At 40.4% G+C, this 16665-nt stretch overlaps 1 protein-coding gene across 6 annotated transcripts in view; it reads left to right on the top strand.

Moving 5' to 3' along the window:
• RFFL (ring finger and FYVE like domain containing E3 ubiquitin protein ligase) overlaps positions 1 to 16665 on the top strand; it is a 33190-nt gene that overhangs the window by 5597 nt on the left and 10928 nt on the right. For 4 of the 6 annotated variants that reach the window (XM_054847256.1, XM_054847255.1, XM_054847259.1 and 1 more), the window contains one exon: positions 14700 to 14890. In XM_054847256.1, coding sequence (XP_054703231.1) covers positions 14705 to 14890 — 186 coding nt within the window. In that variant the 5' untranslated portion in view covers positions 14700 to 14704. Of the gene's footprint in view, positions 1 to 5016; positions 5157 to 6636; positions 8012 to 14699; positions 14891 to 16665 lie in introns of those variants that run through there. The other 2 variants (XM_054847258.1, XM_054847257.1) reach the window with 2 other exon arrangements.

Here is a 16665-nt window from a genome sequence, read left to right as displayed (position 1 = left end):
TGGCTAGTTGCACAGCTGTCTAAATTACTGGCTGTCTTGAGGCCATTACACAAGCATTACAAAATAGTTTGGAAACAGTTTATTTTTCAGATTCCAAATAAAGTGTAGATTTCAAAGTCCCTTTTGACTGTATAATCAAAAAAGTAGAAATTGAAGCTGGTGTTTATATAGAGACTGATTTATGCTTTCAGAGCTCAGAGGCTGATACTTGTGTAATTCTCACCTTATGTTTCTCGGCTTATCAGTTATTGCATGTAATCATGTATTTCCTTGTCGGCTTCGTCAAAGCTAGTCTATCATTGTGTGTCTTTTTGTGCAAAGGGCTCTTGGGTAAGAGGAGTAAAATCTCACATGCAGAAGAGAAGCGAGACGGAGTTGATGTAGGCATTTAATAAACGTAAAGCCCAAAACCTCAGCCTTCTTTTTGACAAACTTATTACTCTTTCTATATCTGTTATTTATACTTCTTGCTTCTTGTTACTTGCTTTTCTGACTTGAAGATAGATCACAGACTGATTTTGCAATGGAAATAACTAAATCAAGAATGTTATCCTGAGTGAAGTAAGAAATTCCTGAAAAGAATTGAAATATGTTGTTTAGCTTGCTGCTGGAGCTTCAGAAGTGAATCGCAATGCCTACAAAATGTGCATGAAGAATGCAGTTGGAATTCAAAGCACCAGTAAATGGCTACTTGTATATAGCAAAGTACCTCGCTTAAAAACAAAGTACTTGTACTGGGTTTTTTTATCCCCCCCCCCCCCCCCCCCCCCATGTCTGTCTTCAGAGACATCTTAAATCTGCAAATGGCTTTATCTGATTGTCATGAGTGGTGCTGATACCATCAGAATGTGTATATTTTGGGGATAATATATAGCACTTTTAATAGTTTTACCATTTTAGTTATCTCACCTTTTGCTGCGTTAAATGTCATTTGTATCACATTTTCAGACAATGTGTTCAACTGCAAATAATGAAGCCTTTTCATACAACAGAATGTAGGCCAAACCCCAGCCTAATTCATGAAAGGCTTTACTTTGTCTAAGTGAAGTAAGATGATCGTTCTTGGAATGAGTCCTGTCTCTTCGTCAGGGTTTTCCAAGTAGTGTTCTGCTCCAAACCTAAGTAACTTGGTAAGATACTGTTATGGAGACCTAAGCTTGGTGGGTTTTCTTTTGTTTGGGTTTTTTTTTTTTTTTTTACTTCTGGATGTGACTTAATAATACAAGCTAAGGCTTTTATTACTCAGCCTGGAATAACAGATGCAAGCTTGACATTAAATCTGTAATACGTGGTAGTATTTCCTAAAAATTCCCCTAATAAAAACAAATGTGAAGAAAAGGATATAAACTATTACTGTCTACTTGACTGATCAGCTTTAATTATTGATTATGGAGGAAACAGTCTAAACTTCCTAAACTTTTAAATAAAAAGGAATTTTTACAACATCCCCAAAATATTTCAAATCTAAAATCCTAGATGCTTTTCTAATCATTAATTTGATAGTGTGCTGCCTCCTTCAGACGTTATTCTTGTCTCAAGTACCGAGAATGTCTGTCTTTTTTTATTAAGGCTACATTTGTCAGTGAGACTTTTTTTTTTAAGTTAAAATGCCCCATTAAGTAAAACCAAACTTTTTGAGCAATATTTTATTCTGCATGTTACCATAATTTTCACTGTGAACTGGTAAAGAGTCCAAACAAACAAATACCAACAAAAAAAGACCAAAAAATGAACTGGACTTGCATTTTCTTTTGCACTTGTGTGAAACAAAGTTGGCCCCAAAAATCATCTTGTCTTTTTTTTTTCATATTTACGTGTTTTGTTCTAATGTTAAATTGTTAGGATGCTCTGCAAAAGTGCAAGGAGGTTGTTCACTATAAGTATTTCTTCCCAGAAATGCCTTACTTCTGTGAGCTGTGATAGTTCTCTGAAAATATTTAACTCCATTATGAATACAGTACTGCTTTGAAGAAATTAAATATTAACTTGATTCCATTCCCTGATGAGGCATTATCTGTATTTTATGTACAGAAAACTGAGGTACAGAGAATGCAAGTGATCCAGATGCACAGATTGTCCGTAAGACAGCTAGAAACTGAAACCAAAAATCCTCAGCTCCAGTTGTCCCATATTAATTTATCCCATTACTAATCTGAAAGTAATTACCCAATGGAATTTGTTGAATTTCAGGACTTTTTTTTTAAAATAGGAATAAGTGATACGTGATTGTGTGTAATCAAAAATGGGGCAGTTTCTGCTGCACTATTGACCTGAGAAAAGTAGAACTCAAAAAGGAAGAAAGTTCATGCTGATGTTTTGAGGTTATTGGTGGAAAGGATTGTGTCGCAGGGAGCTTCTTAGCAGCAGAAGTCATGTCTGCTTGTGCTGAAATGCCAGCTAAGTTGTTATTTGTTTGGGATCTAAGAACAGAACTGAAGGTGTTTTGAGGTTTTATTTAAAAAATAAGTGTTCTCTGTTGTTAAAGGGCTGTGTGAAAGTACAAGACAGTGTAGTATCTGTTCCCAACTTCCATGATAGTTGGTATGGTTTTTTTCTCAATGCCCCAACGCTGGGATTTAGTCTAATACGAAAATCTTGTCTGGCATTTTACAAAGCAAACAAACCCAGCATGGAAAAAAGTGCTCCTCCCAGTTACAGAGAAGCAAAATGAAAATGTGATGATGCCTGTGTACTGCAAAGGTTGAGAAAAAAATCCCAACAAATCCAAGGCAAATTAAAAAACCAAAATGAAATAGATTTATTGGTTTATAAACCCCAATGATTTCTGGAGCACTGACTCATGATGTCTGAATGCTTGGGCTTGCCAAAAGCTATGAACTCAAATGTGACCCTAGTCTGCCTGTCGGCTTGGTCCGTATATGGGAAATTTCCTCTTAGAATCATAGAATTGTAGTATCATTTAGGTTGGAAAAGTCCTTTAAGATCATTGAGTCCAACCATTAACATAGCACTGCCAAGTCCACCACTAAACCATGTCCCTGAGCACCACATCTACACGTCTTTTAAATACCTCCAGGGATGGTGACCCCACCATTTCCCTGGGCACCCTGTTGCAGTGCTTTACAACCCTTTTGGTAAAGACATTTTTCCTAATATCCAATCTAAACCTCCCCTGTCATTTCCTGAAGGAAACTTGAGGCTGTTTCCTCTTGTCCTATTGCTTGTTACTTGGGAGAAGAGACCGACCCCCACCTGGCTACAACCTCCTTTCAGAAGATGCAGGTCCTTAAAGGCTGTTTGAAGCTTTTGTTACCTAGTGTCCTCTCAGTCTCTGAATCTCCTGGGGATGTTACCCTTCAACTCAGTAACCAAAAATATGGGACAAGCTGGTTGTTGGGTTTGTTCATGTTCCAGGTTGACTAAAGCCTAGGTTTCAGTCTGCATTGTTTTGGGGTTGTCCTTAATGTTCTGTAGAGGATGAGGCTGGAAGAAGACGACAGGCATGGCAATCAAACAAGGGCAGTGGTAAAGGGACCAATGCAGAATCTTTCAGCCCTAGAAACAAGTACTATATAGATGATGGTAAATGGACTTTTTCACGTTTGTCCCACGAATGCTACAGTAGCTCATGCTAGTCCTGCTGACAGACACGGGGTGGTAAGGCTTGAACTTCCCCTCAGTTTTCAAACTCTTATCCAGGGCTGCACGTAGGCAATTTTGAATTTCAAACCCTTCAGTGCTAAATGGAGATTGGCATAAAAATAACAGTTAATATTTATGGAAATGCTTTAAGAGTGCAACTTCAAAGTGTCTCTCAAAGTTTCACCTGTACTAACTTACTTCAAATGAGGGTGAGGTATTTTTCCTTGTCCATAGATGAGGCAACTAAGCCATGAATAAACTGACTTTTTTATTACGATATCTTTTGTTGTCTCAGTAACAAAACCAGTATTCAGGTTTGTTGCTTTTCAGTACTGTATTCAATATCCTGGACCTTTCTTTAAGTGCTGACAAACTCATAAGTATTGCTGCAGTCTGGGAGAACAGAGCTTTCCACACTGTTTCAGATGTGACGTATGTGCTGGTCTTTGTACATGTCTACCAAAGGAAATGATACGCAGTTGCATTTTATTCTATTTCAGCACCTAGTTTGGATTTGAATTCAGATTAATTTGGAATAGGCATAGCTATGAAATGAGTCTGCAGTGTTTGTACTTGTTATGATGTGCCTCAATTATATACATTCAGATCTTTTTCAGTCTAGCCAAATAAAAATGGTCTGTTTTCAAGCTAACAGTTAAATAGGTTAGAGGTTGCCTACCAGTCTGCACAGATCTTTGTTGCGTGTAATTTTACTGCACGTGCATTTTTCCACATGTATGAATTCCATGGGGTTTAGGTTGATTTTCTACTAACAGCTCCTGAAATAAGGGGGTGGGAAGAACAGGCTTTGTGTGTGAGGAATTTTGAGGCTATCTTTTGATTTCTGGGAGGGGAAAACAAAAAAAAGGAGAAAAAAAAAAGAAAAAAAAGATTTAGAAGTTTACTGTTTAAAAATAAACCCTAAGCTTGGCATAAAAAGTAATTTACGGGATTTCCAACTGGTGTTGTAGCTTAATCAGCAAATGCTCTCAATTCTGGGTGTCTGAGAGACAGCAATAGAACAGAGTCTTTAAAGCGTTACTGCCAACTGCAATCCCAATTTCAGACAAACTTGATGTAATTCTGACTGATACTGTACCACCTCCAACCCAAGCTCAGCTGTTGGATGAACAGCACTGCAAGATTTAAGACGGTTCTTGTAACTGTCTATTTTGGGAACAGCTGCTTTAGAGTACTTCATCTCTCTGAATCCTTGTACACCAGGTGGGACAGGGAGTTTCTGTGCACATCACTGCAGTTTGTGGCGAGATGCCTCCTGTTTTCCGTGTCCCTGCCCTGCCTCTGTAGATTGGGGGTAAGGGGTTTTATGAGTTTGAGGAGCTGTGTCTGGGATAAATGCCTCTCTCTTTCTTGTCCGTTCAACAGCCCGCATATGCTTGTGCTTCATTCCAGAGATGAACTGTTGATGAATATGTGATTTATCCAGTTGGAGAGAAACCTCCTGTCACAATGAAACAAGATGTGCAGCTGTCATCATAGGCCTCTTGGGCCAAGGATTTCAACGGAAATAGCTTGATCTCTTTTTATCTGAAGTAGGAACTCTAGTGATATGATGAAAATACAAACTGATATCCTTCCTCCTCCTTTTTTCTCTAGCTCCCTGCATTCCCCCCATTTAGGAGAAGAGTTATCATTAAAACCACCCAACAGTGGTTACCTTCTTCCATGGTGAAAACTGAGGCGATTCAAAGCTGTTCCCCTGACATTCCCGGTTAAATTGTGGAACTGCTCCTGCTTGTTTGTAATAACTGAATGCTGAAGTCATTTCGTTCATAGCAGTCTTTTGCAGCACAGCAGAAGCTTAGTTTGAGCAACTTTCTATTCTGGGCAATGTAAAATTTGCAAAGAGAGCAAGGTATTTGTAGTGTTAGGAGGAGGAAGACTCCCTGAAGAGCTTATGCTGTGCTTTTGGAGACCATTTCTGGCTTTCAGGTGGGCACAGATCCAGCTAACCTCCCTCACCTATTGCCCTGTGGCTGTCACAGAAGAGTCGTCTAGGTGGGTTTTGAGATGAAGTGTGGAGAGTATGGAATGATGACCTGCCTTGAATAGAGCTGGTTAAGGAAGCTACACAGTTATTTAAATTTTTAGGTTTTCATTTAGCAATTTATTGCTACATATTGCAATCAGAACTTTAGCAGCTAGCCACTGTTTGAAAAAACCAGCTGGCTGAAACTAAATCCAAGGAAGACTTGTGATGATGTGAATGAACAGAGAAAAAAATTCAGAGAGCAAGCCAGCATTGACCTTTTTCTCCATCATGAAAAGGACTGATTGAAATAGTACGTGATAGTCTTGGATTCTTGGACTGCTCATTGCTAAAGTTTTGACAGAGAGCTTCCACTTTCACTGCCACTTTTGTGTGTGGGACAAAGGATAGAGACACACGTACAGTTGCACAGGATGCTAGGAGGGTGGGAATGGGAACAAAATGGAGCACTCTGGAATCTTACTTCTCTGGAGTTTTGTTTCTTCTCTTTCTGACTTAGTTCATGCTATATATTACAGCTGGCTTAATTTTGTCTTGCTGATGAATACCATACTAGTGTGAAAGAGTGCACCGGATTTTTTTAATTGTTTTTCAGCATAGCAGGAGAGTGGAAGGGAGATAATCTATCCGAGGTCACAGCACATTGCTTGGGAAGAGGTAGAGGACTAAGGAATTAAGATAGACTGGGTAAAATAAATAATTTTCTAAAACTAGTCACATGATTTCATTAATCATTTTGTCTTGTTTTGTGTTAACTTGCTGGAAGAATGTCACTGACTTGCAAAGGAAAAAGGCTGTTGGTGAATTTCTATTTTGGCAGATGTCTAAAGACCTAATTACAGTTAATAGCAAGAACTTTTTATCTAAATATTTTTCAATATATAAAGTGCAATTTTGGGTCAAAATAAACAGTTTATGTTGAAATAATACACACCCCAGGTACCCAGTTCCTTTTAAAACAAAACAGGATTTCCAAGCTTCTCATGTTAAAATTGGGAAAAGCCATTTGGTTTTACTTGTGCTACAGAGGAGAGAGAAAGTGGGCGAGTGTCGAGTTTGCAATTCAGGTGCAAGGCTGGGAGTCAAGTGAGAGGGTTTCTGTGTCTGCCTTTGGAATTAGCTTCCCGTGCCATGCTCTATAAATCACACTGCTTTCTAAAACCATTTTCTCAATTTTAAAATGAAAATTGCAGCTATCTAGTTTTGAAGAGGTGCTTGAAGCTTAGATTCTTTGTGCTTTTATCGCTGTTGGTGGGATTCGTTGATGGGCAAAGGTGCTTTCTCTGAAGATCTATCTGTAAATCTAACAAACAGAACATCAGCAAGTGTTGCTGAGACTAAGCTTGCAAATTACTTGTAACCAAACATGCTGATAAACACTGATAAAGCTGCAAAGTGTCCTTAGAATATCCACTGTATTTTTTTCATGTATTTGAGAACTCTAATTCTTAATTTTCCTCTCATTTAAGCAAATTTTCTAAGGGGGCTTACCTTGCAAATTATTTACTCTACTGTAAACCAGGTTATAGCAGTATAAAAGCATCTTTGTCTGCATGATGGTTTCCTCTGTACTATATAAGTAGGTAGTTACTTTGGTACTTCTCTCAGAATCAGCAATAATTTAAGGCGATAGCATTTCATTGAAGTTGCCTGTGTCTGTGTCTGTGCTGAACTGCTGTGGCCCGTTCCAGCTTTTTCCTGCGCTGCTTTGCACCCTGCCCCAACAGGCTACGCTGTTTACTTTCTGCTCTGTGGTAAATGGATGTCACTTCCTTGATTAAAATGCTGCTGCGCAGCCAAATTCTCTTCCTTTGGGCTCGCACGCTTGGAGAAGCAGCGCACCTAGTAAACGCGCACGCCATTGCATTCAGTTGCGTGCCGTGCTCCTTGATCTGGCTCCTGGCTGGACGCGTTGGGATGTGCTGTGTCTCCTGCCTTCTGAGACGCCCAGCGCCCGCACGAAGAGGCTTTTGAAGGCATCTCTGAGGTGGAGAAGCACAGATGCAGCTGTGTCATGCTGTATTAAAGAGGGTCTGAAGATGGATTATCAGAAGGCACAAGCCGAACTACCAGCCATGTACCGTGCGCGGCTGACGGGGAAGATCTAGACAGCATATGGGCACGGGGTGCCAGTATCAGCCTGCTCTGTCCATCGAAAGCAGCCAGCGAGTATGCAAACGCTGTTTAAGTGCAACTGCTAGCCCTGACGTGCCTGACAGCGTAGGCACTCTTGGATGCACAGAAGCCTGACCAAGACGCCACAGAAACTAACCTGGCCACCTGGTTCTGACTATGCTTGGTGCAGATTGACCTCGGTACTCTGTCCTCTGCCTTTGTAGCTGGCCACTTTCTCACCTGAAAAATTTTAGACTGACATCAAAGTTGCTGATCAGACTGGTGAGCAATCATATATTTGTTTTTGTAAAGATTATTGATATTGCATACTTAGATGATTACAATGTGAAATGTCTCCAGACATTTTGAAAGCACAGAACAAAATGGAAAAATGTCTCTTCCCTCCATACCAAAATTTCAGTCTCTCTTCCCTCTGAAGACTCATGTTTCTAGCTGTGGTACAGTGCTGATGTTTGTTCGTTTGTTTGGTTTTTTCCAAGATGTGCGTGCTGTCATCTTGGGCACACATGAACTAGTACCTTTACTCTTAAACACATTTTTTTTTCTATCTCTAGGTGAAAATGTGATGTGCTCAATAGATTTGCATGCTTTGTGATAGACAGCCAGGGCTGCTCCCCACTCTTCATTTTCTCGTGCTTTGTACTGGTTAAGACACCACCTCTGCAAATGTCATGCTCAGACTGGCAACCTGCCTCCTTCCCTTCTGCCTCCTCCCAATGGCTAATTTGCTGACTTTTCCACCTGTCCCAACATATGGTTGCTCCCATTTGTCACAATTCAGGTCTGTGTGCCTGTGACACAGGCTGATAAAAATAATACTTCGTGCATAAATGTCATTTGAGCAGATTATTCTATAGCTGTGTTATCAAGTAAATACTAATTTTTGACCAAGCAAGCTGTGAATTCAGTTTCTAAGTGGTAGGTTATTAGTGAGACTAATTTTAGCAAGGCATCTCTTATCAGTGCAAGTTTACTGAAGGGAAAAAAAAAAGTAAATTGTAACAATGAACAACTGTGCAATGCTATTAATGAGGCACCAAGATGGTTAACTCATTAAATACTTAAATCATTGCAAAACAGCATTCATGAAAGTGAGATCTGATTAATTTTGCAGGGGATACAGTATAGAATAATAACGTAAAAATAGTAATTTTAAATGTGCTTTAGCAAGACATTAGTATTTTAAAGTCACGCTGCCATGTTCTGGCTTCCTGAACAGATTTTGGTGATCTTCAAGCTACTAGCAATGGCAGAAACTACTGCTTTTGTGTGTAATGTTAATCCCAGGCTTGGTGTGTTGCCTTGAAAGTGGTGTCTTACTGATGAATGTGGTTTTGCTGTTGTGGAGGCCACACAACGGATAACAGGTTGGATACGCGTTGTGTTGTATAGCATCTATACTTGAAGCACACAGACCTTACTGGATTCTGCAGTTTGGCAAAGAGTGAGGGGAAGGTGGAGAGAGAAGACTGAGACACTCTGCAGTGATCTCCCGGAAACTGCTGAGATACAGAAGACAGTTCGGGATCATAGGAGGGGTCTGAACGGTAGTGAGAAGGTAGTCAAGGAGGATGGCCTCTCGATGAACGAGATGGAAAGAGCAGCTGGATGGTTCAGGGAGCTAATAGAAAAGCCACTCATTGTGGTGAACAGGAGGTGGGAAGGCAGCTGATGGAACTGATGAGCAAACGTTATTGTAGGAAAGCATGCCCTAGCAAAGCTGCTATTTGTCTTGCATCTCCCTCCCGTTTTGGCACCCTTCTCCATTTGCAGTAGCCTCGAGGGTCATCAGCCCTGGTGTTCCGGTGGTTGAAGACCTCTTGGGAGGAGGAGTACTTGTTGCTGTGGCTTCCCCTCATGTGGGAGCAAAATCAGCTGCCCGTGGGAGCTCAGTTCCTTTTGATCCCTTAACTCAAGTGGCTCATGTGTGCTACTGCATTCCAACCCCCAAATTCTTGAGCAGTCAAAAAAGAACCCAGATGCAGTCATCGAGAGCTTTATTATACAGAGCCAAAAGCTCGATGATTGAGAGATGTTCCTTTTGCTTGTTCTACTCCCTTATTGTTTGCACTCTTGGGAAAAATAAAGAGAAATTTTATGTTAAATCATAAACCACCATTTTCCTATACTGCCAAAGCCTACCCTTTCATAGAAATCCACAAAGCATATGTAATAAACCCTGTATGTAGACAGCAATCTCTGATACTCCAGCTAGCAGGGTTATGGCGTTAATATTGCATATATAGTGAGAACCTGAGTTCAAACCCTTTTTTAACGAAGATGGAAAGTATGAAAATCCAGGCTTGCATTATGAATGCTATCTTCAACAGTGTATGGGAGGAAAACGTTGACATCACTGATATTTCCTCCAGAATTAAATCATGCTTGCAAATTTATACGAAACTCATGATGATGAACAGGTGGTGAAGTGAATTTCACTCTTCTGTTTAAAATCAGTGAAGGGAATCACAGCATTCACAGTTTCATACTGAAAAAAAACAAAACCAAAAGCAGTCCGGCAGAGCGTGATAGAGTGCTAGCACTGCTTTGCCTACAGACCATGGCAAGCAGCTCCCTGCCTCCTCCAATATTTACTGAATTTCTTCTGATTTTTCCTTGAATAGACTCAAGATAAAACAAAAAGAAGCCCAGCATGATGATTGCCATGTGGGTGGAGGTGTTTGCAGGTCCAGGATAGACTGTTTGATCTTGCATCTCCACCCTTGGTGAAGCTCCTTCTCCCTTTGCTCTTGCAGATGCTCCAAGCACAACATGCAGTTATGATTTAGGGCAGTTACATTTGCCTGCCAGAATTCATCTGTTGAGTGCCTGCCATTTGGCTTTCACTTTCCCAAAAACATGCTCAGCTCTGTAGTTAAAACAGTTATTTTCTGTGGCTCCCGTTGGCCAGTATGAGCATCATGTCCAAGAATAATGAAGACTGCTGATATCAGTAATGCCTGTAACGTTAGTCATGCCAGTAAGTCAACATCTTTTATTCATGAAGTTGCTTGAGAATTCCTGAAATCTATGGTGTCATTAACTTTTCCAAACCAACATGTTCATATTAGTCAGGTTACTGTAAGTATTTACCAAGCCCTGGAGCACAACAAAGCAGCAGCTCTTTCTGCTGGTAATTTTTTTGGCTGGGCATTTATTTTTCGCTTCAGTGTAATTCGGGAGCTCCTTGCATGCAAACCAGCCATTCATCTGCAAAGGATTGACAGGCTTTACACAGGGCAGTGCTTTCTAGTTACGATGCTCAAGCTCTGCCACATCTGTAGCAACAACCTATCCATCAAAGCATTGCTTACGGAAATTATCCATTTCTGGATGGTACTGACTGCATCTCTCTGAATGGGTAATAAAATAAATAAGGGAATAATTAGGCCATAGCAAACATTGCGGAGATATCTAGGAAGTTGCCATCCTGAAATGTCACTGTGAAATTCTGCTTGCCAGTTGTCTCCCACCAGCAGTGTTTATTTCCTCAGGTCTAGAACTGATCCTGTGCAGAACAAAGGAAATATCCCTCTTGAAGCAGCTGCTGAATCTTACCTGCATTCGTTGTCATCATCTCAGTGCAGCTGTACGCAGATACAGAGACATTTTAGTATCTTAAGCCTCAGTCATGTCTGCTTGTTAGTATAGCCATCAGTTAGCAAAGCTTCGCCTAGCTGGTGGCAGCATTTTAAGTTCCCGTGTAGCAGCCAATGCATGTTCCAGGAATTGACAGTGTAATTCTTGCTTTTCAGCCATTGTGGTCTCCTGGGAATTTGGAAATGGTAGCAGATATCTACAAAATCAGTTGGGGCAATGTTGACTGAGGTGCAGAACGTGATGGCCACTGTACGGGCAGAGGTGGAAACATTTGTGAGCTCCTTTTCTTGCAGTTGGAGCGGTCTAAGCTGCAGCTGGAGCAGGCTGTGGCATCGCCCAGGTGCTGTCCCCGACCTGTATGCTGTGTTGAGAGATGATGGTTGCTGGCTGGCACGTGTATCTTGCTGTGCCTGGAGGAGAATCCCACTTTGTGTATGAGCTGACGGCGGCACAAAAGCAGCGTGGGATGCCTGCTCACAGTGCAAAGTACGTGCTCGGGAGGAGCTGATAGTGAAGGCAGAGCTGTCGGTTTCTGTGTGGCTATCAACCATCAGCACGAAGTGGTTTTCAGTGAAGCATCTTTGTCAATGTAAATGCTGCACATAGACAAGCCCTAACTTAAACTTACACCTATATATAGAGGTCCTTAAGTAATTAAAACCTGACATAGACTGGCACAGGCTGAAGTAGCATGCCTGTGTTGTAGGAATGGCTGTTGTGTTTCTATGTGCTCCTTTCTCTTAAAGATGGGAGATATCTTTGGAAAGATGTTACGGATCAGAGGACAGTCCTGGTTATTTGTTGTTTGTTTATGGATGTTTCCCTTCCATGCTTTTGTAGTTGAGCAGGATTAAGGTTCTTCTAAAGCAACATCTGAGCCTTTTGTCAATCTTTTCATTTCCTGGCAATTACACAAAACTACAACTCCAGCTGAATGCTGAGTTCTGTCTTATTTTATCCTGGTTTGTGCACTCCCTTGTGTTTTTCTTCCCAGCATTTGACATGTTGCAATGTTCCAGAGTGAATTAGAGGGCTGTCTTTTTTAGCAAAACAAAGTTTTTGGGGCAGGCAGTAGCATTTGTGTATTCCGTTATCGTGGGTGGCCTTTGGTTTGCAGGGGTCCTTGAAACAGGGAGAGACTGACTGTGGACGCACTTTTCCACTGCCGTGGAGGTTGTGAATGCTTGTTTCACTGTGCAGCTTCCGTGGTGTTTAGAGTTGCAATTCCTAGGAACAAATTAAACCTCCAAACAGCATAGTTTAAAATAAAATTTCAGTATTTTTGCAATAGAAAGGATGTGTTAACTTCTGAGTGGGACCGATTGCTTGAAAATTAATGTGCAGAAATAAAAGAGTAATTGGATTTTTAATGTAAATATCTAAAGCATGTGTTTTGATTGCAGTGCAGAGCTAATACAAATGGTTGCTACATTATATCTGTTCATGGAATGCTTTTCTCCATGTATTTATTAAGGGATAATTACCCCTGCTTATACAGGAGGAGTACTGTGGCTTGTGAAACTAAATGTTAGGCTAAGACACTCCAGTTATGCCATTAATGGTTTTGGGCTTCAGATCCCTGTGTGTCAGTAAGAACTTGCACTGTTTTTCATTGATCCTTGTTTATGCCTATAAATAATAACTGTGCTTAAACTTAAAATTGTCTTCTGACAACAGGTAATAATAGTCTTGTGCCTTGTGTGTCTCTGCTGTGCCTTTGGTCACCCCCATCTTTTTAGCAGCCAGCTGCTGCTCCTTTTTGTCTCTTACTATTCTGTTATTAGAGATCTAGTTGCCAGTCTGGCAGCATTGTTCACATCAGTTACACTAAGAATTGTTTATCATGTCATGAATCTGTAGATTTTCACTTAAACATTAAAATCTGCTGAGCCTGCAGGGTAGAGTTCATTGGTAAGCTCACCATTGTGGATTTTGAAAGGCATATGTCCACCGCAGTGACAGCAGGAACTTTGACGAGCCAAATTCAGCTAGATTTTGCAAGGATTAAAGATGCCACTAAAGCTACAGATACTGGAACTGCACCAAACTGCAAAAGCTTCCCAATTCAAGTATATCAACCCAAAAAACTTAACGGAGCTTTAAAAAAATAATAATAATAATAATAAAAAAATCAACAGAACAGCATGTTGGTATATTATACCAAATAACCTTTAGGACTCGTACCAGCCTCCTTCCCTTGGGAATCTGGAGTTTTACAGTGGCGACACTTACTGATGTGAAAGAAATGAATTGGCTGTGTAGCTGAGAGATGATTTATTTCCAGAAGTTTATAAAATCAAGCAGTTGCTGAACACCATCAGTGATGGACCTGATTTTTAAGTGATGAAAGAAACACAGCCCAGGAACTACAGTGTGAATGCAGAAATGCAGAGGAGGCAATTTGTATTCTGTTTAGCAGTAAGTGATGACACATGGTGTATGCTCTAGAAACTGAATGCCCAGATAAATTCAGATTTCTTTGTAAACTCCCAAAAGCAAGTTTATAGCAGTGTGTTTCTGGAATACTTCTACATGGGTGGTCTTAGAAAACTCCAAAACTGTGCATTTGGCACTGGACTGTTAGGATTTTAGGTAAGTGTGTGTGTATGTTTATACATACATATATATCTCTCTCAATCATTGTTTGGCTTGCAAAAAAAAAAAAATAAGCAAGTGATTATGTGTCTCAGATGAAATAGTTTTCCCAAGTAAGTTACCGGAAGCTAATATTTGGTTTTTCTTAAGTTACTGACATTTACTCGCTGTGGGATGATTTAGCCTTGTAATGCTGCAAATTCAGTTGAGAACGGGCATATGGTAAATCAGAGGCTCTGCTGTCCTTGTCTTTTATCTTTTTAGATCTGTAGCTGTAAATTGGTAGAGAGATTTAAAATAAAAATGAAGAATAGCGATCTATGATCTTGGTGCTGATTTCATTTAAATAACGTATGAGACATAATTTAAGCTTTTTCCAATACACAAAAACCAAAGTCAGTGTATTACACCTCACGTGGAATAGAGACAGCCTGTTACAGCAAACTTGATCGTAGAGTCTCATACGGCCAACTGGAACATAAAATTTATCTTCTCTTTGCTGTAATCTCTTAACTCTAAGAAATTCTGGTAATAACTATCCTGAACTTTATTTGTCCTTTCTCACAAAAGGCATACTGTGCTGGACGGGGTGTGTGGTTTTTGCATGTGCAAAGGAAAGATCAAAACTTACAAGCACACTGTCAAAAATGAATTGCTGGTGGGAAATTTAAACACACATTTTATGCTTTGTTCTCACTTCAGCTGACAGATTGTTTCCCATGTTATTTCTAATGTGTATCTCTCCTACTTTCAGTTACTATGTGGGCAAGCTGTTGTAATTGGTTTTGTCTGGATGGCTCACCTGAAGAGATGCAGGCACAGCCGCAGCAGGGAGCCAGAGCCCAAGCCTATTCCAACCCTGGGTACAGCTCCTACCCGTCTCCCACCGCCTCCGAACAGAGCTGCAAAGCCTGTGGCGTGCACTTCGACAGCTCCTCTAGGAAGGTGAGTCGCGAACATCTCAGTGCTGCTGACTTGGGACAGCGTTCAGTTTGACTGCAGCGTGCCATCTGGCTTCCATTTCATTGCAAAGAGCCAGTTTGAAGGGAAATGGGCGCACGTTAGAGGCCTCTGATTTGAGGACATACCATATGGGAAAAGACAGCTTGCCTTTGCTTCTGTGTCTTTAGTCATTCTTGCGCAATTAGGAGACGTAGTTCAAGATGACTGGAAATGTGGTAGTTAACCTTCAGCAGACTGGGCTTTCCCAGGCGCTGAAAACAGAAAGCCAAACTGCTTATAATCATTTAAAGAAGCATTAACTTGAGCATGAGTTTTTAAATTTGTTATTTAAAAACATGCCCTTTAAAAAAAAAAAAAATGTGTCAAGAAGTTTAGCAATCTGTGCTTTGAGTAAAGGACAATCTTTTCCAAACTATTGTTGCTCAACCTAAAAGGCCATGTAAGTTTATTGAGGTTGTGTGTTGAATTGCTGAAGCTCCATGAGAGAAAAAAAAATAAAGACCAAATCCATTCTGTCTTGTTTGTAAACTTTATTTGTGAGCATATAGATGCCAAAATAATTGTTGCCACAAGATTTTTAATTAGCAAACCCTGTCTGGGACATTATTTGGGCATGGTGGTTCTTATAATGCTGCTTGAAAAATGGTTTAGTGAGAAGAGTTGTTCAGAGTCCAAACTCTGTGGCTTAAGAAGTGTCTTATATATAGCATGTTACTGAACTTAAGAATGTGAGAACTTAAAAATTATGGTGAATTTTGGCCATGGCCCTTTTAGATTAGATGGGGAAATTCATAAATTGATTTGACTTTTGTGCACCTTTTTATTCATGTGTGCTGGCACATAGCTGAGAAATGGTAAGTCTCAGCAGAGCTGTTGCTTTCTACTTACAGAATGATGGGGATGTTTATGCATTTTTGCACTGGCAAATGTTATTGCTCCAGAAATCACTAGAAATTTAAATTTTGGTAATATATTTTGGGGGTTGGGTATATATGGAATATATTTTGGGTATGTAAGTATGCTTAGACTTTTTCTGACAATAGGCAGATTCTGAGTCAGCTGGAATGGTGCAGTCACTGCACACGACTCCACAGTGTTGTCTTTAACATTGTCCTCATTAATGTGATGTGTCTTCACAAACACTTGTGGAAAGAATTGTTCTGGATCCAGTGCTTACTATTCTGCAGAGTAGCAAATAGTGGATGAAGAAGATTCTGCTTTTGAAATGAAAACAATTCACCCAGTGAAGTATGGATTATACAGTAGCAGTGCTAGAACTATTGTTCCATTGTTCCTGGGATATTTCCCAGGAAAAGATATTTCCTATCTTTTGAAATATATGTTCTAATATAAGCTGTCTTCAAAGCAATCTCTTGTATAAGAGTCACCAGTACCACTCCAGATATGTGCAAACATACTGACTGAGACTGATTTGGGTTAGGTAAAGCTCTGGTGTGGAGACTGTAGAGGATCTGCTGAAGCAATTTAAGACGTTTCTGCCCCCAGCACGCTTTCCTGTTTTTCCGCTGGAGTTGGCTGTCAGTGTAACTGGGGCAGCAGAGTACAATGTGTGCTTGTGTCTCAGCTGCTCCTCTTTAGTGCAGACTATCAATGAAACTGAGTTTGAGGTTTATATTCTGTATTGTGAAGGGGGGCTCCTAAACCTTCCTTCTGCCACCACAACTACTGAGCAGTAATCTCTGGGACTGACTTGAGCTAGGTGGCTACAGGTGGCAAAGCTTAAGTAACTGTGGGAA

This window comes from Grus americana, chromosome 19 (genome assembly GCF_028858705.1).
Source record: "Grus americana isolate bGruAme1 chromosome 19, bGruAme1.mat, whole genome shotgun sequence".
NCBI classification, from domain to species: domain Eukaryota; kingdom Metazoa; phylum Chordata; class Aves; order Gruiformes; family Gruidae; genus Grus; species Grus americana.
This window is presented reverse-complemented; position numbering and strand designations above follow the sequence as displayed.